General features: G+C 45.4%; 1 protein-coding gene across 3 annotated transcripts in view; it reads right to left on the minus strand.

The window, feature by feature from the left end:
- The window catches only part of plcg1 (phospholipase C, gamma 1), a 153,273-nt gene extending 130,502 nt beyond the window's left edge, over positions 1-22,771 (minus strand). The window contains exons 1-2 of one of the 3 annotated variants that reach the window (XM_078554975.1): positions 22,757-22,771; positions 21,827-22,062 (exon numbers count right to left, since the gene is read on the minus strand). In XM_078554975.1, the coding sequence (XP_078411101.1) occupies positions 21,827-22,055 (229 nt within the window). In that variant the 5' untranslated portion in view covers positions 22,056-22,062; positions 22,757-22,771. Of the gene's footprint in view, positions 1-20,357; positions 20,414-21,826; positions 22,104-22,756 lie in introns of those variants that run through there. The other 2 variants (XM_078554974.1, XM_078554977.1) reach the window with 2 other exon arrangements.
- Positions 22,772-23,460: the final 689 nt, after the last annotated feature.

Genomic DNA, 23,460 nt, shown 5'->3' on the forward strand with positions numbered 1-23,460 from the left:
TTTTCACTCAAGGGCTTCACAGCTGAGCCTGCCTCCTACCCTTGCCAGACAGCTTCTCTGGAAGAGGCCTTTTAATAGTGATCAGGAATGAGAATCACTTTATCCCTTCCTTCCTTTGCTGGGAGCACGGAGGTCAAAGGTTGCAACCAGCTGCTGTCCCATCTGAGATTAGCTAACTCAGCATCAATTCGAGATCCAATTGAGGAGTTTGTTGATCAGCTTTATACCAGGTGTTTGACCAATTTATCAGGGAAGCTTTCAAAAGGGATTGTAAAATTTTCAAATCAATTGGGATGTGAGGGATTATGGGGGTGCAGTAGGGGAAAAACAATGAGAAATTGCTGCATCAAAATAGAACAAAGCAGGATGGGCTGAGCGGCCTCGTCTCACCTCCAAATACTTGTGCTCTTCTTTTCAGTTCCTAGCAGATTCACAATGATCCATTCTCTCCTCAGGAAATGGGATTTTTGACGGGTTTCTAAGAACAGTTTTAAGATGATTTCTCATACGGCAGCAGATTGTGCTGTTATGAAACTCTGCAAGTCACAGTTCAAACAGCACTGACAGGAAGCTAGCAGCAACAAGGCTGCCGTGTGGTCTTTAACAACGCAAAAGGTGTCAACAACAGCGAGCACAGAACGAGAAATGTGCCAGTGAGGCTTGTGGGGGCTAGCTGTCAGCACCTGGCTGTGGGCTGGTTTGCTTCCTGTCAGCTTACAATTGTGTTCAGAGGAAGAGGCATCCGTGCAGCCCAAAAGGTGGATAGTGGGGAGAGAAAGGCCAATGAGGCAAATCAGGCAGCATCAGCTTTTCTAATTTGAGAGTTATGTACCCTCTTGTGAGGCTGCACACCCTCTTCCCCTCCATCTGTCTTGCAAACAATGCATGAAGGGGCAGCCGAGTGCAATATTGCCCCTTCCTCTTTCCATTTATTTGGATGTCTGCTCAACCTATCCAGGAGAAGAGGGGATTGGGGAGGGAGAGAGAATTGATCACCCCAATGCATCACCTTTCTTTCTCAAATTGATTTTCCTTTGAAACCTGTAACTTTGGGGAAATTGGGGAAAAGTCTCGAACAATGGGGTATGAGCTTAAAATGAGAGCCAGGGCATTCAGAGGCGATGTCAGGGAAGCATTTCTTCACGCAAAAGGGGAGTGGGAGTCTGGAACTCTCTTCCCCCGCCTAGCTGCTCCAAAGAGGTGGCTGAGGTGAGGTCAGCTGAAAATTTCAAAACTGAGAGAGATTGATAGATTTTTGTTAGGTAAGGCTTTTAAAGGATATGGATCTAAAGCAAGTAAAGAGAACTGAGATACAGATCAGCCATTATCTAACTGAAACAACAAAAATTACATATATTGGCTCCTATGTTCCCAACTTTTAGCTCAAGAACAAAAGTGACTGATAATTGTCAAGCAATCAAAACACAATACAGTGCCTTTTAAACATCCCCAAGGTGCTTCATAGGAACATTACCACACAATATTTTAACACCAGGAAATAGGTGGTGATTTTTAAGGAGTCCCTTAAGGAAAGAGAGAGCTAGAGAGATGGAGAGGCTCAGGGAGGGAATTCCAGAGTTTAAGGCCTAGGCAGCTGAAGACATGGACTCCAACAATGAAGCAATAAAAATCAGAGATGGGGAAGTGGCCGAATTGACATCTTGATATCAATGGCACGGATTAGTCTTAGCTGTAGAGGAAGAATTAGGGATGGAGTCAGGCAATGCTGCATCTGCAAAGGCAACATTCTCATTGACAAGAGCAGAAGTGGGGGAAGAAACTCAGCTCAGGATCAAATAACACAGGGAGGCTCCACATCATTCAACCTAGCCAGAGGCAAATGGAGTTAAGGGCTAGAAGCACAGGGAGCCGAAAAGGATGGCTACATTAAAGTATAGGAAATTATGATTTACCTACGGCTCAAAATTGGACAAGTTGTCTCGGGGCAATTAGGGATGGGTAACAAATGCTGGCCTTGCCAGCAATGCTCAAATCCTGTAAAGAATTAAAGGTAGTTGAAATTCAAAGATCGAGACCAGCTGAGAGAGACTGGGCAAAATCTAATAGGGACGAGGCCCAAGGCAGAAATGAGGCAATCATGGAGAATATGAATGAAGGAGTCAGTATCGTACAGTTTGAACCTCACAGAAGGGAAAGTTTAAAGCTTGATAAGGCCTCGTTAAGAGATTTGGAGAGATTTTTTTCCAGAACACAGCAAGTTTGAGCTGTTAAAGGAGAGGAGAAAGTGGTTTTGAGAGAACCCCAGTGAAAGAGCTCTCAGAGGCTTAAAGATCCCTGTGCATCATAATGAGGTTCATATTCACAAACTGCTGTGCAAACATCTGTCTCTCTCCTCCCCCTCCCCCTCCCCACCCCACGAAGCCCCCGCCGTCATCCTAGTGTTTCCTTTCTCGAGAAAGGAAAGAAAGTCCCGATTTACACACAAATTCAAGACTTTTGTCGGAAACGTCACACAAATATTACTTTGAAGTGCATTAACTGTTACGGAGGTAAACTGTGGCGGCTTTATTGTGCACAGCATGATTCCACAAACAGCGATGAGGCAGTTGGCTGGCAGCAAAGAAAAGTAAATCTCAGCCAGGAATCCGGAAAACTCCGTGCTCTTGGTGTGTGCCATTCCCACCCCAGGTACGAAGACAGGGCACCCACCACCCCACCCCCACACATTTAATCTGCTGGAATCCTGGAGTAGGGATCAAAGCCATAACCTCCTGGCACAGGGGCACGAGGGCTACCAACTGATCCAGCCGGGCAAATCGCTGAACCGTTAATCATATTCCAAAAGATATGCAATTCTTAGCTTGAGCAGCAAGAGTTGACAAGCTAGCTAATGCAGCTACCAATAAAGAAAGTAACCCCATGTGTGCAAGGCCCATCTTGCATGCAGTTTGGAGCACATGGGCATATAATTGCCCGCCTAATCACAGCAACTCCTGGCCACCCTCACAGTTCTTCTCTGAGGGACAAAACAATTTTATCTAAAAACTTCAACTACAGTGCTAAGTAGCTACTTCCTGTCAATGACCATAAAAATTAGAAATATCAAACATCAACCCACAGATTTGAGCAGGATGAATGAGAAAAAAACAGGCAGATTCAGGTCAGCTCCAACTCCTCAATCACAAAGTAGCTTTAGATGCTTGTAAAAAAAGGGCCTTTTTTTTTAAAAAAAAAGCTTATCTTCCATTTGCAGAACTGAATGTTATAGAAATGGTAGCTTTAGATTAAAAGTGAGAAAGGGAGGGTGGGCAACAGAGGGAGGGAGAAAGTGTATGATACAGAGGAACAGGGAGTGGGTGACAGATGAGAGGGAGGGAGAGCAGGTGACAGGGGGTGGCGAGGAAAGGAGGGCATGCAATGGGGGAGGAGTGGGTGACAGAGTGCATGCTGGAGGCGGTGTGAGAGCGCGATCGCAGGGGAAGAGAGAGTGGGAAAGTGAAGCCACAGTTTCTCTTTCAGGCTACACATTCCAGCCCGCAAAAGGCGGGAGGGCGGGAGCAGAATTTGCAGCATTTGGGTTAGTGTCGGTACCAACCCACAGCAGGAAGCGATTCACATTTAATACACACTTCATATTGTGTTAAAAGTTTGCCTGTAATGCTGTCCGGTTGGTGGCCAATCTGTGATCCTGTGATTCCCCACAATGTTACAACCCAAAAGATTTGGAGAGAAAACCTATAATTATGTTGCGAGGGTGCCTCCGCAGTACAAGTTGGCACGATATGAAAATATCATATACCCACCTGCGCACACAAAAGACACCAGCACTTCACTGGCAACAGTGGCATTATTGTTTATTCATTTAAGTGGTGAGGGAAAGCCTTAAGAGGCTCTCAATGAATGGATCTTCCTCATTTACATAGATCCAGTCTTGCAACCACCGTACAGAAAGCAGCAAAATCCCCGCAATAAATTTCAGTCGATGACTTGCTCCCAGATGACTGGGATTTATGTGTAATGCGAATTCCTGCATGGAAACTGACCGTCAAGAGTCCAGCCCTGTTTGTGCATGAGAATGAACTGAACTATTTATCTAGGTAGTAAGGAACTTGAGTATTGCTGAAAAAGAAAGATGCTGTCAAAGCTGTGTTGCACTCACCAGGACAGACACAAGAATGCCAAATTTCAAAGAGAGCGACTGCATGAGAAAAGGGTGCTGGTTTGGTTGACAAGCTAACATTGGTTAAATATAAAAGTGAGCCACATTGCGAGCCTGACTAATAATCTTGCAATTGGTTGTTAGTGTGATTCTTAGTGCACACAGGACTATTCAGCACCAATTTAAAATAATCAGTCAGGCTCACAATGTGGCTCACTTATGCTTGCCAGAAGCTACATATATTCATACGTAGGGACCTGTCCTCTGCAGGCGAAAAGGAACATGTCCAAACATTGTGCCTCTTTGAATTAAGCAAAATATATGAGGGACAGTAGTTCCCTGGGGCATTCTCCATGGCAGCACCTCGACCAGACCTGTTTGCCAATCATTCAGCACCCTTTCCTCAAGCAATTGAAATTGCTGCTCCATTCTTGCATCTGTCCTGAAGAGCGCAAGATGATAAGCTTTACAGCATGTCTCTTTTCTCAGCAATATTTATCAAGGATTAATTACGGTAAAACACAAGTGAAAAACAGCTTAGTAAAATGCCATATACCACTGAGAATAGTTACTAAGAGCCTTAAAAGGGACAGGCCGTGGCCCAGCTATCAGTCTTCAGCAAGTGTCAGCAGGCATCACAGCTGAGCTCGAGTCTGCCTTATACATGCAAGGAGCCACTAGACTAGACCACAACGATTGGAAACCTTAGCTGATTCCTCTTTTCCCCCTTTTCATAGCCCAAGTGCAACCCCACTTGCTTAACTCAGAATGATTAGGAGGCTGACTTTGGGACCTTCTGATTTGCGTTGTTGTGCAGCAGCCCTCATCCTTTTTCAGTTTAAACTGGTACATAAAACAACACCCAAATAATAGCACATCCTATGCCACTATGTGCACCTCCAGGCGCAAACACAGTAACAGAGCATCTTGCTGCACAGGTTGTCATGGCAATGACTATTCTTCAGCCAGAGACGCTGAACCACAACAATCGGTTCAGATAAGTTTTAATTAAAAGTAAATACAAGGGCTTCCCATAGGTGATTGCAAGTTACTATCTGGTGCCAACTAACACCATCACTGTGAACTGTAAACGCTGAGGGACTATTTAGTGCTGAATGAGGCCCTGTAAGCTTGGCCACCTGATCTTTGCCACATGTAGCCTTTCCGACCCTAAAGCTCGTTTCTCTCCTGGAAGTGCCAGGGTACAACTCTATAATGCTGTGGGCCAGGGCAGAAAGAGCCCACAGGCTAGTCAATTACTGAACAGAAATTACTTTATTCTTTCACAGCGGGAGCATGGACGGGGAGTAAGATGGACAACATCTCACCTTTTCAAAGGAGACCCAATAAACGATTCAAGCGAAGCTCTGAAATGATGGACTTACTTCAGTGCTTCAAGCTTTTACGGTTACAACCCATCTCACTTCCCTGTGTCATAGGGGAGCATTCAAGAGGACACCCAAAGCTGACTTTTCCCATTTCCTGTGCTCAAGTTGGCGGATGTCAATTTTAGCATCTCCGACTATAAGCCATGGCTGAGATCATTCAACGGAGTAAAGATCAGGGTTCAATCCAGAGGCTGTATTGTATGGCTCAGTAACAAAATGAACAGTGCCTTTACTCAGCAAATTACCTGAGGTACTCTGCTGAACCTTTCTAACACAAACAGTTTTCAAAAAGCCGTAAGCCTAAGAATTTTAGACATGCTATGGTGCTGTAGTTGGGAAGGGCTTTCAGGCAACCTCCTGGCCTCACCATGACCATGTTGCAAACCCTGGGAACGAGGTCATTTAAATGTTCGGGGCCAGCACCAGCACTGGCATGTCCGTGAGAAAGAACGAGGGAGCATGGATCAGTCTGGCCGAAGATCTCAAGGCCCGAGGCTGCTTTATCCCCACTGCTTCCTTATTGGTAGGCCCCAAATTCAAACAGCAGTTGATCTCTCTTGGATCAATCACAATGTTGATATGGAGCCCACATGTAGGCCTATTTGGCAACAGCGCTCACGTGTATCATACAGGAAATCCAGCTGGCAGGAGTTCCAAAAGAGACTGGGATCCTGCCAACCATGCTTTTTGAACATAAGTGGCAACAAGATGGGGAGGGGGTGTTGGAAGTAGGTAAAAGGCCTGCCCTCCCTTGTTCTCATGGCAGCCAGTAAGGGGCGAAAACCTGGTGCAAGCAGGAACCATCCCAATTCCCTACCCTGAGCACATTTTCCACATGGACTAGAGGACAATGTCAAAAGATTAAAGCCAGACTTTTCAGGGTGAAATTAGGAAACATTTCTTTATGCAAGAATGATAGATTTTTAAAAAATTCTTTCACGGGATGTGGGCATTGCTGGCTGGGCCAGCCTTTATTGCCCATCCCTAAATGCCCTGGAGGTGGTGGTGGTGAGCTGCCTTTTTGAACCCCTGCAGTCCATGTGGTGCAGGTACACCCAGTGCTGTTAGGAAAGGAGTTCTGGGATCTTTACCCAGCAACAGTGAAGGGGCTGCGATATAGTTCTAAATCAGGATAATGTGTGGCTTGGAGGGGAACTTGCAGGTGGCAGTGTTCCCATGCATCTACTGCCCTTGTCCTTCTAGGTAGCAGAAGTCGCGAGTTTGGAAGGTGTTGCCTAAGGAGTCTTGGCGAGTTGCTGCACTGCATCTTGTGGACGGAACACACTGCTGCCACTGTGCATCATTGGTGGTGGAAGAGAAAGTTTAAGGTCGTGAATAGGGTGCTAATCAAATGGGCTGCTTGGATGCTGTTGAGCTTCTTGAGTGTTGTTGGAGCTGCACACATCCAGCCAAGTGGAAAATATTCTATCACGCTCCTGACTTACGCCTTGTAGATGGTGGACAGGCTTTGGGGAGTCAGGAGGTGAGTTACTCGCTGCAAATTGCAACTGATTCTAGATCAATTGTTAAATTTAAAACTGAGATTGTTAGATTTTTATTGGCCCAAAGGTATACAGGAATATGGGGCAAAGACAGGTACATGGAGTTAGGTCACCGATTATCCGTAATCACGTTGAATGGCAGGTGAGGGGCTGATTAGCCGACTCCCCTTCCTACATTCCTAAGAAGAACAGAATTCAGAGAGATTCCCCCCATCCACTGAAGGAAATAAGTGGTTTAAACTCAAATTAGCCAACTTGACAATTTGGGACACAACTGACATGACTCATTTGCAATTGGAATACAACTGTAAAGATCTGCTCCTTACAGAGAGGGGCGGGATGGTTGCAGGAGAAAAAAGGTAGTCAAGCATAGCTGACCCAATGCGCTTGAATCTGCTGAAAAGCAAGATGAACCCACCTCCATTCCTGAGAAATTATAGGGGCATAGAATGCAAGGGTGGGGGGAGGAAAGAGTATAGAAAAATTTTAAGTGGGTAATTTTATGCAAAACTTTTAACCCCAATCAGCCAGAGACTATGGGCCATTGCTATATATATACTGGGAGAGAATCTTAGGTTGTATTACTCTATTTCCCTGTAAACAGAATTGAAAGCTGGTGACTGGCTGGATCCTTTAATATGAAGGGAGCATGTTGGCATCCAACACCTGGGACTTATTTTCATGGTGTACACATGGCTGATCTCTTGTTGGTTCAGCCTCTCCACACTTTGAAAAGTGAAAGAATTACGGGGCAAGTTTGCAAAAAGAGCATCAGAACAGTGCAGTAATTACAGTAATTCAGAATGGCTCATCTCACGACAAGATGAAATGGGAAAAGTGGCTTCTGACATTAATTTGATTTCCATGCCAGATGTGGATTCAAGAAAGTAACTTCTTTTCTCAGAGAAACAAGGAGGTACATAGGAACAGGAATAGGCCATTCTGCCCATCGAACTTGTCCCACGATTCCAATATATTACAGCTGACCTATCCCTCAACTTCACTCGCCCACCTTTCATCCATATCCCTTTATAACCTGACCTAACAAAAATATGTTGACCTCAATCTTGAGAATTGCAATTGGCTCAGCATCCACAACCCTTTGGGGGGAAATAATTCCTCATTTCGCTACTTTTGTGTATGTGTAAAAGTGCTTCCTGATTTCACACCTGAATGCCTTGGCTCGAATTGTAAAATTATGCCCCCATGTTCTGGATTCGCCCCCAGGAGGGAATTACTTCTTTGCACTCCATTGAACCCATTTATCATTCTAAACACCTCAATTAGATCACCTCACAACTTTGTTAACAAGGCAATGCAAGGCACGTTTGTGCAACCCATCTTCATAATTTAACCCTCATCTATGCCCTGGCATCATTCTGGTGAATCTGTGGTGCACCCCTTGCAAGACAAACAAAGGTATCACTGTCCATCAACAATCCCATTCCTGCTCCTTGGAGCAACTCATTTATTGGTGGTGGCAAAATATCAGTGGTCATGTTATGTTGTTATATTATTCGTAAAGAGCTAGGAACTAATGGTTATGTGAATATATATCCTGAGGTGCCACATTCACTGTTGTACTGCAGTCATATGCCAAAAACAATACATCAGTTTATCAGCCACATGGAAAGCAGCAAGAAATAAACTCAAAATGCTTTATCGAGTGTAAAACACAATTATTTCTAACTTATGGGAACCAAAAGGCATAACAGATCTCAATCCCACAGTCAGAGACAAGTCTAGCATGGTCTAAGTTGCAGGGGATAATGTTCTGAACTGTGCTGAGCCACTGTTAAGTTATCATTTTTCAGGCCTAAATATTCCTCGCTTATGGTCTCAGTGCACCATATGGATCTCATTCTTGGTGCATTGACAATGCATCTTCCAGAGTATCCTTGTGCCAAAACACATTGGCCCTCATGGGATCTCAGCACTGGTTGATCACAGGGAGACCCCAGGCCAGGACTGGCAATACAGGCACATTGGTTTGAGGGGTGGAGGGGCAGGGAAATGCCAACCACAATGACTCCCCCATTCAATTTTCAGGCCTTAAAAATCAGGCTACAGCAATTCCGTGTCTCCTGAAAGGTCAAGAACAGCAAGAAAATTCGGGGAGCAATATGTACACAGCAGGAACAGCACCTTCAGAAGGGGGAAAAAAACGAAGAAAGAACTAGCGAGAGGAGTGGCTATAAGCACATAACAAGGGTGCACCCAAGCTCAGCCTCCCGAGTTAAAGAAAGCCTCACTCTGCTGTTCCATTCCATTCCATATTCACAAACTCCTCAAATCTTCAACTACATCCAATGTCCCTGATTCTTGCAGGGCAACAGGAGGTTTGTACAGCACCCACAGCTAAACTGCGCGTGTCTGGAACCTGCGAGCAGGTGCCAACTTTGCAGACATTCTGGCGGGCGCCATGTCCTACACTCAGTTAGAATGCCAACAAACCAGCCATGCTGCAACCCCTTGCCAGCTGCAGACATCAATTTGTATGCGATTCTGTTCTGGTGAAGTTTCTATGCAAGTTCCCTCATCTAACAGAATGAGGGAAAGTTACTCAGCTCTGCAGCTGAGTGTGACTGCACAATGCCCAGTAAGCTGAACTCTTCTTGTAGACTTACTGGGAGGTATGCGGGTTTTGGCACATATTGATCGTCAACAATGTAAAAACTTTCGGGCAACACTACACCGTTTAATACTGCAACACACTTCCAGATCAGGTTTCACTCTTCTGCAATATAGACAAAACCACGGATTGATTTGTGCTGCAGTGCACATAGTTAATCAGGAACACTCCATCAGATTATCCATATTGCAAGATGGATTTTCAACAGAATATTGCTTTGATTGCTAAAACACGTGAGTTCCTGGTGGTAGTGGCTCAGGGGTACCACAGCAGAGGGAGAAGGACCAAATTAGAAAGCAGCGTTAATGTAGAAAAGGTGCCACAAAGCAATTTACAAAGAAGCAAATAGAAAGTGTAGACCCTAAGTCACAGTGGAAGAGTTAGGGAAAAATGACCTAAAATCGGTGAAAAGATGGGTTTTCGGAAGGTGAAGAGAGAAGTAGAGCAGTGGTGGGCATTCCGAAAGGGGGGGGGAAGAGGTACAAGGCAGAGAGCAGAGGCAGCTGAATTCCAGAATCACACGGTCAAAGTTGGGGAGCAGTGAGCTAAAGGAGACTGAAGCTATGGGCAATTTAATAAGAACAAATGGTTTGAAGTTCAATTTACTGGGAGATAAATCATTGTAGATCAACAGGGCAGGAATGAATATCGAGCAGGACTTAAAACGGTATCGGATACTAGGAGGTGCGTATGGCAAAGGGTGAAATTATGGTAGGTGAAGGACAGGGGGCAGGTTGTGGGGGGGTGGGCAGGGTTTTTGGCAGAAATCAGACCCAATGGCAACTGAGAGTGGATAAGAGTTTCAATGGATGGAGAAGTGAAATAGGGAAAGAGGTGGGTGCTGTTGTGGAAGTGGGAGTAAGGAGCCTTTCTGACATGAGGTTTGAAGCTCAGTTCTGGTTTCAACAGGATTCCAAGGTTTCACAAAACCCGGGGAAGTGGTTGCGAACTTTTTAAAAAAAAATAGTGGCCAAAAGCCCTGGGTTTGGCCTTCACATATTTTAGTTGGAGATTTGAGACATAAAAACTTACAACAGAAGGAAGTCATTCAGCCCACTGCGCCTTGTGCAGGTTTTTCGACAGAGCAGTTGTGCCCAGTCCCCCACCTCTGCTTTATGCCTGAAGGTGAGAGGTCTAGAGGAGTGCGAGATCTGGATATCGTCAGCACAAATCTGGAAACTGACCAAGTGCCTGCCACTATCTCACCAAGGAGCAGCACAAAGAAAAGGAGGGCTAAGGTGAAAAGCGTAGAATTCTGACAGGGACTCTACTGGAAAAAGGCAATGTCGTGGATGGTCTAGCTACGTTGGGACAGATGGGAGCAGAACCATGCAAGAGCAGTTCTACAGAACTGCAAGATTCATTAAAGAGGAATAGGAAGGAAGAAAACACTTCTCAGTCTCAGTCGTAAAGAATGGCATTCATTTTGGTGGATCTTCACTCTTTCCATATCATCAGAATCCTTCCTATTATGTGGTGCTCCAACTATGACCTAATCAATCTCATTTCCAAAGTCAAATCACTCCCTTGCCTTTATATTCAATGTCCCAATGCATCATTTGCCTGCTATGGCCTTTATAGGTTGAACCAGCTTTAAAAGGTCCAGCAACCTACACCCTCTGTTCCTCCTCTCCAAATCTTAACAATTAGGACATTCTGCCTTTTACTGTTTTTTTTCTTCAAATATTTGCCTTACATTTCTCTGTATTGACCTGCAATCTACCTACCCAGTCCACTTATCTGTCTACTTCCTCAGTTCACAGTTTTGTTTCACTGATAAACATCATTATTATTCCCATGTGTGTTTATCTTTAAGTCATCTATATAACGAAAGTGAAGGAGATTTCAAACTATCCACATCCTGCCAATCTGAAAAACATCAATTTAGCGTTAGTTGCTGCTTCCCATCCTCCCCCTCACCCAACACGCTTATCCATTCGGCTCCATTCCTGTTAAAATCCTGTGTGTGTTCATTTTTCTAAGTCGGTTACGTGGGTAACTTCTTCATTTTCAATATTCAATGATACTTTACAGATTAAGTCCCAAGTTTATATATGTAGACAAATTCTGCCATCTCATGTCACTGCACCACCACTTGCAAATGCAGCAGTAAACTGTAGAGTAAATGGCACCAGGCAGTCTTGTGGGACACCCGCATCTTCCTCTGAATATAACCTTCACTTTGCAAGGGATATGACTATTCTGGACACTATGGTTTTGGCAATAAATTATATTACAATATTTCATAAAGGACACAACCATTAGAGATAAGGTTGTATTCGCCCGCTAGTGAAAAAAACAATTTGAACAAAGAACCTCATTTGTCCAAAGCGAGGATATGCAGAGGATTTTTAAATAATTCTTTCATGGGATGTGGGCGTTGTTGGCAAGGCCAACACTTGTTGCCCAGTGGTGGGATGTATTGAAGAGTGGCACCAACACCACCTCACTGTGTGCTTCAGTACATTCAGCCACTCAATCAACTCCTTTATTCAGTAGCAACTAAGCTGTCCTTAAGCAGCTAGTGAGCTTATTTTCATGGGTCTGTGGCCACATTCGGCTCAGTTTCAAGCTTCTTGAACAGGAACAGCTTTGCGCGGAGTGCAGAAAATACAGAACCCACTTCCACCAGGATGAAGGTGCACCCTTTTCCATTTATATGAAAAACAAAATAGCACTAAGTCTGTTTGGACTCTTGGCCAAGGACAAGCTCTTTCTTCAGCCTGCAGGTGCTCAAATGTCCCTTATCGTGTGGTCTTGGCAATGAAAGTTTCTTACTCCTGGACAAATCTAAACAGTCCCTTCAGTTTAATTGCTGAATGCAACAATTATCTGTTTTTTTTGGAAGTGGGGGGGTTGATGGGGGGGGTGCTTTAATTTGCAATCTTCTTGCTGTGGATGCACAACAGATGGTTGGCAGACAGGTTCGCAGTCTCCAGGATCTCTATGATACCTTGTCTTACTGGCCTTTCTTCATGTGTGAATCTATTCAGTGAATGTTGGCAGATTATTGCACTGTGAATGGCTACACAACCCAGTATACCCAGCACAGAACACTGGACAGAATGAGACTAGTGTTTCTCTCTCCCTGCATCCACAGGAGCCAATGACCAATGAACACTCCTAACTACTGCACCAACTGAGGACAGGCCAGATCTTGCTATTTTAAGCTGTGTACACTTGACTCAGAAAATGGGACTCCAGGTTAAATTTGCCAGAGCATAGCTAATAATCTAATGCTTTATTTTATAACATACAGGAAAGCACTGAAGATGCATTTCCTTCCCCACCTCCAATACATCTGTCCCTTGTAAATAAATATCGCCGACAGCAACAATCTCACACAGCTAGTCAGTGGCTTTAGATACTGTTTTGCTACTCCTCCTCTGCAAACTCAAGGGCAGAACTTCTCAACATAAAGTAGTTGAGCAGCAGATTTAGGAGTTAGCAATTCTCCTGAGAGCAGTGAAGTGAAGGTCACCATTTACATTGCTGGGTGAGAGCGCATGGCAACTTTAGCATTCACCTATCTGCAGCTCGGAACCTTGCGACTGCACCCTTGGGCCAGTGGCTCTGGTGCACCAATAAGCAAGGAAGCTCTGAGCCATGTCAGCTGATTGATCGGCCATTGCAGTGCCAGCAAAGGATCACATTCAGGGAGTTAAAGAAATAAGTAACTTGTGGGCTGAGCGCCACTGGCATGAGGTCACCCAGGTAACTGGAAAATATTAATAATTGAGGTTTCGCTGTTTGTTAAGATCAAACGATTCCAAATGATGAAATGGAGCCAGCGTGGCCTAGGTGTGATGCCTGAGGTGGCTTCCACCATATTCCAATGGGATGAATACAGCTGCTCTCAACTGGTTCCAACGATCCTACATATAATGAACTGGAGTCGTATTGATATATAGAAAATGCACAATTCTGCACAGGGGCCATAAGGATATCTCATGCAGGAACTGGACTCTCCATGGCATAGGTGAAGGGACTTTTGAGGTTAGCGCCAAGCCACAGGAATAGGACTGGGCTGAAGTTGCTTTACTTTTGCAACTAGCTTTGCTGCACAAGACCTAGAAGTGCTTAATTTTCTTATCCCTTGGGTGTATGGCAAAGCCAGGGCTTCTACCAACCAAGCACTAACCCACTTAGCAATAATCCAGCTAACATATAAAGGCTGCAGAACTACCAAAGTGCAAAGGTTACTGCTCACAATTGCTATCAAGTAACTTCCCACTGGAAATGTGTGGACATTAGGCGACGTCAAAGCTGAATCCAAAAGCAAATTGCAAATAGCCCACCACTCGCCCTAGAGCACCACACGACGAGTGGCCACCACAGCCCAAAAAGAGCTGATCAAGTGGGAAAAGCATTAAGAGGAAAAAAACGAGAGAGAAAAAAGGAAAATAGCAATAAGAAAAAGGAAAATCAGCTCAGTGAACTTAGGTGGTCAGTGGTGAATTTAACAAATGCAGCGACCACCAGTTCTAAATGTTGCTTTGGAGCAGTTGGGTTGTTGTAAAAAGCCAATATCCTTTGGGGAGGAGAACTGCCATCCTTACCCGGTTTAGCCTATGATTACATGGTTGATCCTTAACTGCCCTCTGAAGTGGCATACCAAGCCACTCAGTTGTATCACCACCTTCTCAGGGCAACTAGGGACAGGCAATAAGCAGTGGTCTTACAAATGATGAATGAATTTGAAACAAAGGCCCACAATCACCTTCTCAGTGCAACTAGGGACAGGAATGGTCTTGCCAGGGATACACACACTCCGAGAATGAACAAGACAGATAAATATTAAATCTTGAAAAAAAAAGAGAACAGGAAAATGACAAGAATACATGCACACTGGAAGAGATCAGAACATTAAACAGGGAATGATGCTGAAAATGATCACAATGCCTTCTTTCCGTCAATACCTTCCACACTCTAAATAACGAGACTGTCGAGCAATGCACAGACTGGTACAGTCAATGTCACCCCCTTGGTCAACCTACCAGGAGGAGGCTCAGCATCAAGGCGTCCTTACTAGTCAGTTGAAACAAATTCACAATAAACATTGAAAATCCTTTGCTTTTGTCCTCGTTCCCATTTAATATTCTTCTTTAAATAGATGGCATAATTGGAGGTAGAGGCTTGGAGAGGTTACTGAGCCTCTCAGAAACAAAATGAATTCATATACTGAGCAGATGCTGAATCATTCCTCTTAGATATGTGATGGTAGCTCCACTGATTATAATTCTGTTCTCTGACAGCCTGACTCAGAGCTCCTTCAAGGCCAGTGATATCATTAGCATGCAACTGTTCAAACAAAATACATACATTTCCGCACCCCTCCCCTTGCTTTAGTGAAATTTTCATCCATGTTTTTGTCACCTCCATACTCAGCTATTCCAATACTCTCCTGGCTGGCCTCTCCCATTGTTCACACTCCATAAACTTCAACACATCCAAATGCCTGTTGCCTGCACCTTGTACTATGTCTGTTCGCCCACCACCCCAGTGCCTGCTGAGCTATTTTGACTCCAGGTGCTCAAACGCCTCCCAACATCACCAATTTAAAAATCTCTTCATGGCCTCTACCCCTCCCCATCTCTAACATCCTTTAGCTCTACAACCTTCCAATTGCCCTTCTCAAAGCTCAAGGCCCACGTCCCGTGAAAGAATTAAAAAAAAAAATCTCTGCTTTCCTCCAACACTAGCCTCTTGTGCCTCTCTCATTGCCTTTGTCCCACCGTAGGCTGCCTTTAGCCACCTCGGCCCTAAGCTCTGGAATTCTCTCCCTATACTCTTCCTTTCTTCACTTGTGACCCTTCTGAAGAACTCTCTCTTTGACAAAGATTTTAGCCAGCCATCCTAACATCTCCTTCTGTGGTTTGTGTCAATTTTTGTCCGACTACACCTCTGTGAAACAGCTTGGAATGTTTTTCTATGTGAAGGCATTATACAAATGCACGTTCTTATTCCTTTCTCTCTACCACAAAAATCAGAGAAATCAAAGAAAATTTATGACACAGGAGGCCATTCAGCCCATTGTGTCCATGCTGGTCGATGAAGAACTACCCAGTCTAATTTCAACTTCCTGCACTAGGTCTGTAGCCCTGCAGGTCGTGGCTCTTCAAGTAGACACATCCAAGTACTTATTAAAACATGGTGTCTCTGCCTCTACCAGCCTTTCAGGTAGAGAGTGTTTCAGGTCCGTAGCACACTCTGGATGAAAAAAATGTTTCCTTGCAACCTCCTCCCTCTAATCCTTCAACCAATCACTTTAAATCTATGACCCCTGGTTTTTGGCTGTGCTAAGTTAAATAGGTCATCTCTATTTACTCCATCTAGGCCTTTCATAATGTTGTACTCCTCAATTATGTCCTCTTTCAGCCCTCTGTGTTCCAAGGAAAGCAACCCCAGCCTATCCAATCTTTCCTCATAGCTAAAAGTTTCCAGTCCTACTAACATTTTTAAGTCTCCTCTGCATCCTCTCTAGTGCAATCACATCTTTCCTGTAAATGTGGCGACCAGAACCACGCATAACATTCTAACTAGTATTGTATACAGTTCTAGCATAAACCTTCTGTTCTTATGTTCAATGCCTCGGTTAATAAAGGAAAGCATGCTATATCCTTCTTAGCCACCTTATTGACCTGTCCTGCTACCTGTAAGGATGTCCAAGGTCACTCTTCTATTTCTCCACACTACTCAGTATCCTCCCATTTATTGTGTATTCCCTTGCCTTAGTGCACCTCCAAAATGCATTACCTCACACTTCTCTGGATTAAATTCCATTTTCCACTTTTCTGCCCTTAACCACACCATCTCTATCTACCCGCACTCTACAGCTTTCCTCCTCACTGTCAATCTTCTTTATCATGCCCCCTTAACATTTGAGGCTAAATCATGAATATAAACTGCAAAAAGCAAGGGGCAGAGTACTGAGCCCTGGGGAACCCTTCCAGTCACAGAATCACCCGTTAACTATTACCCTGTGCTCCCGGCCATTGAACTAACTTTGGATCCAATTTGCCACACTTGCTTGGGTGCCAAGGACTTTTACTTTTTTGACTAACAAATTATAAACTTCCTTTTGGCTTCCATTCTCACAGGTAGCATATGTCCCCTGCTAATTCCCCAGGACTCTCTCATTCCCATCTGAACCTGGATATTCGATAGCCAAGAGGATACAGCCGCAGAGACTGATCCTGTTCTCACCATATATCCAGACATCCACATGCAGCAAGGGGTCTCTATGTATCAGGCGGAGGAGGAGGAATTCTTCCACCCGCAACCTACCCAGGGAAGCTGAGGCAATTACACCTCCACCACCACCTCGACTGAGCTTATCCAGCTCAGCAAGGGCCAGGGATCAAATCTGGGGTTTGCCTTTAGCTCCTCACTGCTTCAAATCTGTTCAGATCATCAGAGGAGTTGCCCAAAATGAGCTTTCAAAAAGAAAACAACAAAATAGAACCAAAAGGACATCAACATTGATTTTAACAGCGTCTACAAAGGATTCCAATATTGAGACTTTCTTTAAAAACACAGGGCTTGTAGAGTCGAAGATTTGCATTGCACCATTATACGAGTGGCATGGGATGTGTATAAAGGAGGATTCTGGCAAGGCTGTTATAATACTCCTACACTTAAAAATAAAGGCGGTGAGGTCATTGATATTCACCATGCCAGATGTGGCAGCCAACCCGAAAGCAGTTTTGGTTCATCTTCACGTACAGCAAAGATGAAAGTTACATAACAGCAAATTGTTTTCGACTCGAATTCTACGCACAAAATTTTGCCTTTTTTTTGTGCTTCTCCAAAGAAATTTTCCAAGATAAATCATCCTCGCTTTCCAACCTATAGCTGAAATATATCCTGTGTAAGGGTCATAATCTAGAACCAGAAATCAGTTCCAAGTGTTTGTGATGCTGATTCCTCATCGCTTTTCTCTGACAGAACTAGTTGCAAAGCAATGTCATCCCAAATGTGACCAGTGTAAAGTACTTCAGCAAAAAAAAGAGGGCAAAGCTTATCCATATTGATTGTTCAATAAAAGAAATTAAGGCCAAAACCAAATGGAGTTGAAAATCAGATTACATGGGAAAGCTAAAAATATATTAACAAATGCAAAGCTTAGACTCGGTGCCTGAGATTTTCCCATTTTCCTACAACAGCTTGCACTGTGTCAGTGTTCTATGCTTTCACGGGGCTGGGAGAAAACTGATTAAATCCATCTTTCAGATTCTTAGGCATGAAGTACAACCTTGTCACCCTCAAGCCATCAATTTCTTTTCCCTCGTCGTCACTCTCACACAAGACTAAAAACAGGACAAAGCAAACAGAGCAGGTATGATAAGCATTTGGACCACTTGCCCACTGTGACTACAAGGGGTCAGAGGCTAGGAATCCTGTGGCGAGTAACTCACCTCCTGACTCTCCAAAGCCTGTCCACCATCTACAAGGCACAAGTCAGGAGCGTGATGGAATACTCTCCCCTGGCCTGGATGACTGCAGCTCCAACAACACTCAAGAAGCTAAATACCATCAAGGACAAAGCAGCCCACTTGATTAGGACCCCATCCACAAACATTCACTCCCTTCACCAGCAACCCAAAGTAGCAGCAGTGCATACCATTGACAAGATGCATTGCAGAAACTCACCAAGACTCCTTAGACAGCAGCTCCAAAATCCATGATCACTACCACCTAGAAGGATAAGGGCAGCAGATACATGGGAGCACCACCACTTGGAAGTTCCCCTCCAAGCCACTCACCATCCTGACTTGGAAATATATCGCTGTTCCTTCACTGTCGCTGGGTCAATATCCTGGAACTCCCTCCCTAACAGCACTGCGGGTGTACCTACACCACATGGGACTGCAGCTGTTCAAGAAGGCAGCTCCTAGCCAGTGACGCCCACATATCATAGGTGAATTTTTAAAAGCCCTCTGATTTCTTAGATTGTCTGGAGTGACAGGTCCAACAGGTAATGAGACATGGGGCTGTATCTTCTGGTTGGCAAATGATGTCACACCGCATCATTTAGATTTTCGATTTGGCTGCGTGCCCGCCAAACTGTCAAAGGCCTATTAAGGCCATTAAAAACGTAACATGATTAATGGACCTGCCCGTCCAACCTTAAGGTTGGCGGACAGGCCAGGAGCCCTAGCGGGCTTCTGTAAAAACGTGAAACCTCATCCATGGGCGGGATGAGGTTTCATAAGGTTATTAAAATATTTATAAAATCTCTAAATAAAAGAAATTGACATGTCCCACCTCGTGTGACAGTGGCGCATGAGGGGACATGTCAGTAATTTTTTTTTCTAATCCTTATTCAATGTTTCAAACCTGAGCTGGTCTCCCTGAGGCAGCACTTTGCCTCAGGTAGATCTGTGTACTCTTTTGCATACATGCATGAAGGACCGCTCTCCTGGCTCAGGGAGTCCACCCCCCTGCCCGCACAGGGAGTGCATAGCACTTCCTGGCGGATGGTGGTGCGCCTCCGACTGAGGGGTGCAAATCAGGAACCCGCCCACCCGCGCCTGCTCCCACACATCCACCCCCCACCCCACCCCCGGCACTGAGGAAAATGTTGCCCATGGTCAATTTAAAAGTACAAAAACTTGAGAGTTTAAGATAGTAAAACAGCCCAAGGCACTTCACAGGAGAATTAAATGGAATCTGGTAATGAGCCATCTAAGGAGATATCAGGCCAGACGAGCAAAGGCTTGGTCGAGGGAGAAACAGAGCCAGAGAGGTTTAGGAAGGGAATTCCAGAGCTTAGAGCCTTGGTAGCTGAAGGCATGGCAGCCAAAAAGTGGAATGATTGAAATCAGGGATGCTCAAGAGGCCAGAATTGGATGAACGCAGATATCTTGGAGGGTTGTCCATTACAGGGATAGGGATGGGTTGGCCACGGAAGGATTTGAAAACAACTACGAGAATTTTAAAATCAAGGTAGTGCTTAACTGAGTGTCAGCGTAGATCAGTGAGCACAGGGCTGATGAGTGAACAGGTCTCGGGGAGTGTTAAGAAAGCGGCCAGAAGTTTGGATGGCCTTAAGTTTACAGAAGGTAGAATGTGGGGAGGCCGGCCAGGTGAGAGTGGGAATAGTCGAGTCTAGAGGCATGGGGGAGGGCATCAGCAGCAATAGAATCAGGCTATGTTACAAAGATGGAAATAGGCGGTCTTAGTCATGGTGAGATGTGGGTCGGAAGCTCATTGGGGCCCACAGCACACAGGGCCTGAACATGCTGAGTTCATCAAGATAGGCCACATAATATCTGAATTTAAAAACTTGTTTTCCTTTGCAGAAATGATGGCATTAGGGGTCGACACAACAATTCGGTTTCTCTCCTCCCTCTGTTTCAAAGTTCCTCCTTTCCTCCCCTGTTCCTAGCCATTTACTACATTATGATTCCACATGCAGCCCTCATCAAGCGGCAAATCTCCTGGTTTGAACCTGCACAGAGAAGCCAACAGACCATCAGACCCTAGAGAGGAGGAGTTGTCTTCACAGCGGAGTCTCGTCATAATGCCAACTAACATCCCCACGTGCACATTTTCTAGCAGGGCATCCTGGATAGTGATGAGGTGCAAGTAACTGGCCAGATTCTCCCCCTCTGTCCTTCTTTCTCTGTTTCATCACTACCGTCCGCCCTCAATAACAGCTGATCTCTGGATCTATCTGGCTTAGTAACAAACCAAACTATGAATTTACTCACTGAGCAATGAGCAGAGCTCAAGAAATTCACTCTTAACAGAACAGCCCTGTAGGAAACTGCATCTAGCAAAAAAAAAATGCCCAGATTTTTATAAGGTGCTGCATTGGCAACCGAGTAATTACATTTGTGAGTTCAGTATTTTAGACGCACATACAGAGTAATGTGGAAGTTTCAAATAAAATACTCAAATACTACGGAACTGAAATAATTAACAAGAAGTGCTCAAAACACAAAGCAAGTCCGGGAGTACATGGAAAAAGGAAAGCTAGCTTAACATTGCGAGTGAGTAACTCTTCATCAGGACTGACATTTAATATCATAAAGGATTGCTGTCCAAGTATAATCAGCTAACCTGGAATTAATTTGATCTACAGCTTTAGAATTCTGTACAAAAGCTGTAAATGAGAGGTGATGGTTTCACCCATTGAATTCTACACAATGAGGGTGGAGAGAAAAATGTGTTGTACATAGCAACAGGCACAAGCCATTCAGCCCCTCTAGCTTGTTCCACCATTCAGTTAGATCTGTAATTCAACCCCATTTACCCGCCTTTGATTCGTACGAAGAATCGATCAACCTCAGTTGCAAAAATTTTAATTGACTACTTGTGCAGCCATTTGGGGGAAGTAATCCCTAATCCCACTATTCTTTGGGGGAGGAGAGAGAGAAAAAGAATTTCTCGATTTCACTCCTAAATAGCTGAGCTCTAATTTGGAGATTGCCTCTTTTGTTCTGGGTTCCTCCAGCAGAGGAAAGGTTTACAGTACCTACTGTATTGAGGTAGCATTTTAAAGCACCGCAAATGGATCACCTTCCAACCTTCTAAACTCAAGGGGGATACAACCCGAGTTTATGAAAGCTATACTCATAACCTTTTAGCTGCGGGAACACATTGGTAAATCGGTGGCTGTGCTAGGGCTGGGAAGTCTTAAGAACTCCATGGAGCGGCTGTCCCACGGTGGGGGGGGTCCCACAAAATGGGAGTAAAAACGTGCTAAGAAGCTGCACACTCGAACTAACTGCAGCTCCAATTAAAATACTGCACGGGGGAGGCGGTGAAAAGGTTGCAAGGGGCCAACGTCCAAGAGCTGCAGGTGGGTCCCACCAAGTGACTGAACCCTGAACAACAACAACAACAACACAGGGGGCATCAGCCTCTGAGCCGTGGGAGGGTGAAATAAATTATTTCAACAAACTTAAAAGCGACGAATTCCTGCCGTTGCCCATCTCACGGGCATTGCCCTTTTTAAAATGGGAGAGGTTTCAAGTAAAACAACACTTCAGAGGGGGGGAGGAGGAGGAGAGAGGGGGGGGGTGGAGAAAGAGTTTGACCATGATTTACCCCCAAAACATGATGTAGCACCTTCTCCCCCCCCCCCCCACCAACCCCAATCCCAACACCCCACAAACCTCCAACCCCAATCTCCCCCTACCCCCAGCTGAAATCAACAAACAAGCGGTCAACTTACTCTCTCCTTCCAGCTTCTCCGCTCCCCGGCTCCAGATGATCTGGCGGGTCTCCAGCTTTACCTGCAGCGTCCTCCTCTCGGGCCGCTGCGACTTCTTGGGGTAGTAGAGAGTCATGACGGTGCCCACCTCCAAACTCCTGCACAGCTCGGCGATCTGGGGCTCGCTCGCCCCGTGGTTCGGCTGCAGCAACCCGTTGTGGAAGAGACTCCCCGCTCCTGCAACAGCCATGTTCCCGCTTTGTGTGTGTGTGTGTGTGTGTGAGAGAGAGTGAGAGAGAAATAATAATAATGCCAAGAGAATCTGAGATTTAAAAAAGTGGGGAGAGAGAGAGAGAGAGAGAAACGAAAGGCCGAAAAAGCAGCAGCGACTGGACTCTGTGCGATTTCAGGGTCAGTTTCTGATCAAGGAGCGTTTCTTGCTTCTCTTCTCTCCCCCCCACCACCACCAGCAGCAGCTCCCCCCCCTATTGTCCAGGTCCACGCGATTGAGGGACTGGCAGAGAAAGCTTCACAAAGCACACAAGCGGCTCTGAAAACTTCCCTCCCTCCCTGCATGGAGTGTGAGTGCCCTTTAAACCCCCCTCCCTCTCTCTGCTTTTTACCCCCTTCCTCGATCAGTGTTTCGCTTCTTCCGCTGTAGTTATTGATTATGAAAAAACGATCTCTGTGTGTCTCTCTCTCTCTCTGTGTGTCTGTGCAACACTCTGTATGTTTGTGTGGATATATATTTTAAACAGGCGACGCTCCGGAAGTATGGCTGATGGCAGCTTCTTGGTAATTTCACATGCCCTCCAATAACCAACCAGACTCAATATCTTCCATGTGGAAAAAGAAATCGGCTCCCCCCCGCCCCCTTTTTTTTCTCCAACCCACCTCCCTCCCTCCCCCCCCTAACCCCTTCCCCCCCCCCCGAGGTTTTGATCTTCTCACTGCTCTCCGATTGCTGCTGCTGCCGCCGCTGCTCCTTGCATCCTGTCAGAGAGACTGCATTTACAATCCATCTGGTCAAATGCAATACTTTTCACCCTTTCCCCGCCCCCCCCTGTAACCCCACCTCCAAACAATGAATGCCGCACTTTCAAGATCTTGCTTTCTGTAAGCGCCGCATCACCAGGATTTCAGTGCAAATACAGCTCGACAAAAGCGATCACAAAACACCTCCCCTTTCTCACTACACGCACACCCCCCACCCACCCCCCCTCCCTCACCAAAGCAGCCCGACCCCTCCTCCTGCTCCTCAAATGGTACATGCAGAGCAGCAGGGAGATGAAATGCAAGAGGACACATGCTGCACTGGAGAACTTTTTCAGGCTGCATGTAGTGAAGTTCGTGATACACCTTTACACAAAGGCTCATCGCCAGAACTTTTCAACAAGCACCAAGATGTAGCTTGGCTGGTGGTGAGAAAGGCCCCCTCCCCGTCAGATCCTTCCAACACACCAGGAGCCTCACCCTCCCCCTCTGCACGTTGCCCTCGAGGTGGCTGTGGTAGGGACGAGACCGTTGTTCACCTCCTTGTAGATTGTGCCTTTGCAAAGGAGGTCTGGAGAGAGATGCAGTGGTTTCTGTCGAGGTTCATCCCGAGCAGTTCTGTGACACAGGACTCTGTGCTCTACGGGCTGTTCCCAGGGGGA

The sequence above is a fragment of the Cetorhinus maximus genome, chromosome 13 (genome assembly GCF_964194155.1).
Source record: "Cetorhinus maximus chromosome 13, sCetMax3.hap1.1, whole genome shotgun sequence".
NCBI lineage: Eukaryota > Metazoa > Chordata > Chondrichthyes > Lamniformes > Cetorhinidae > Cetorhinus > Cetorhinus maximus.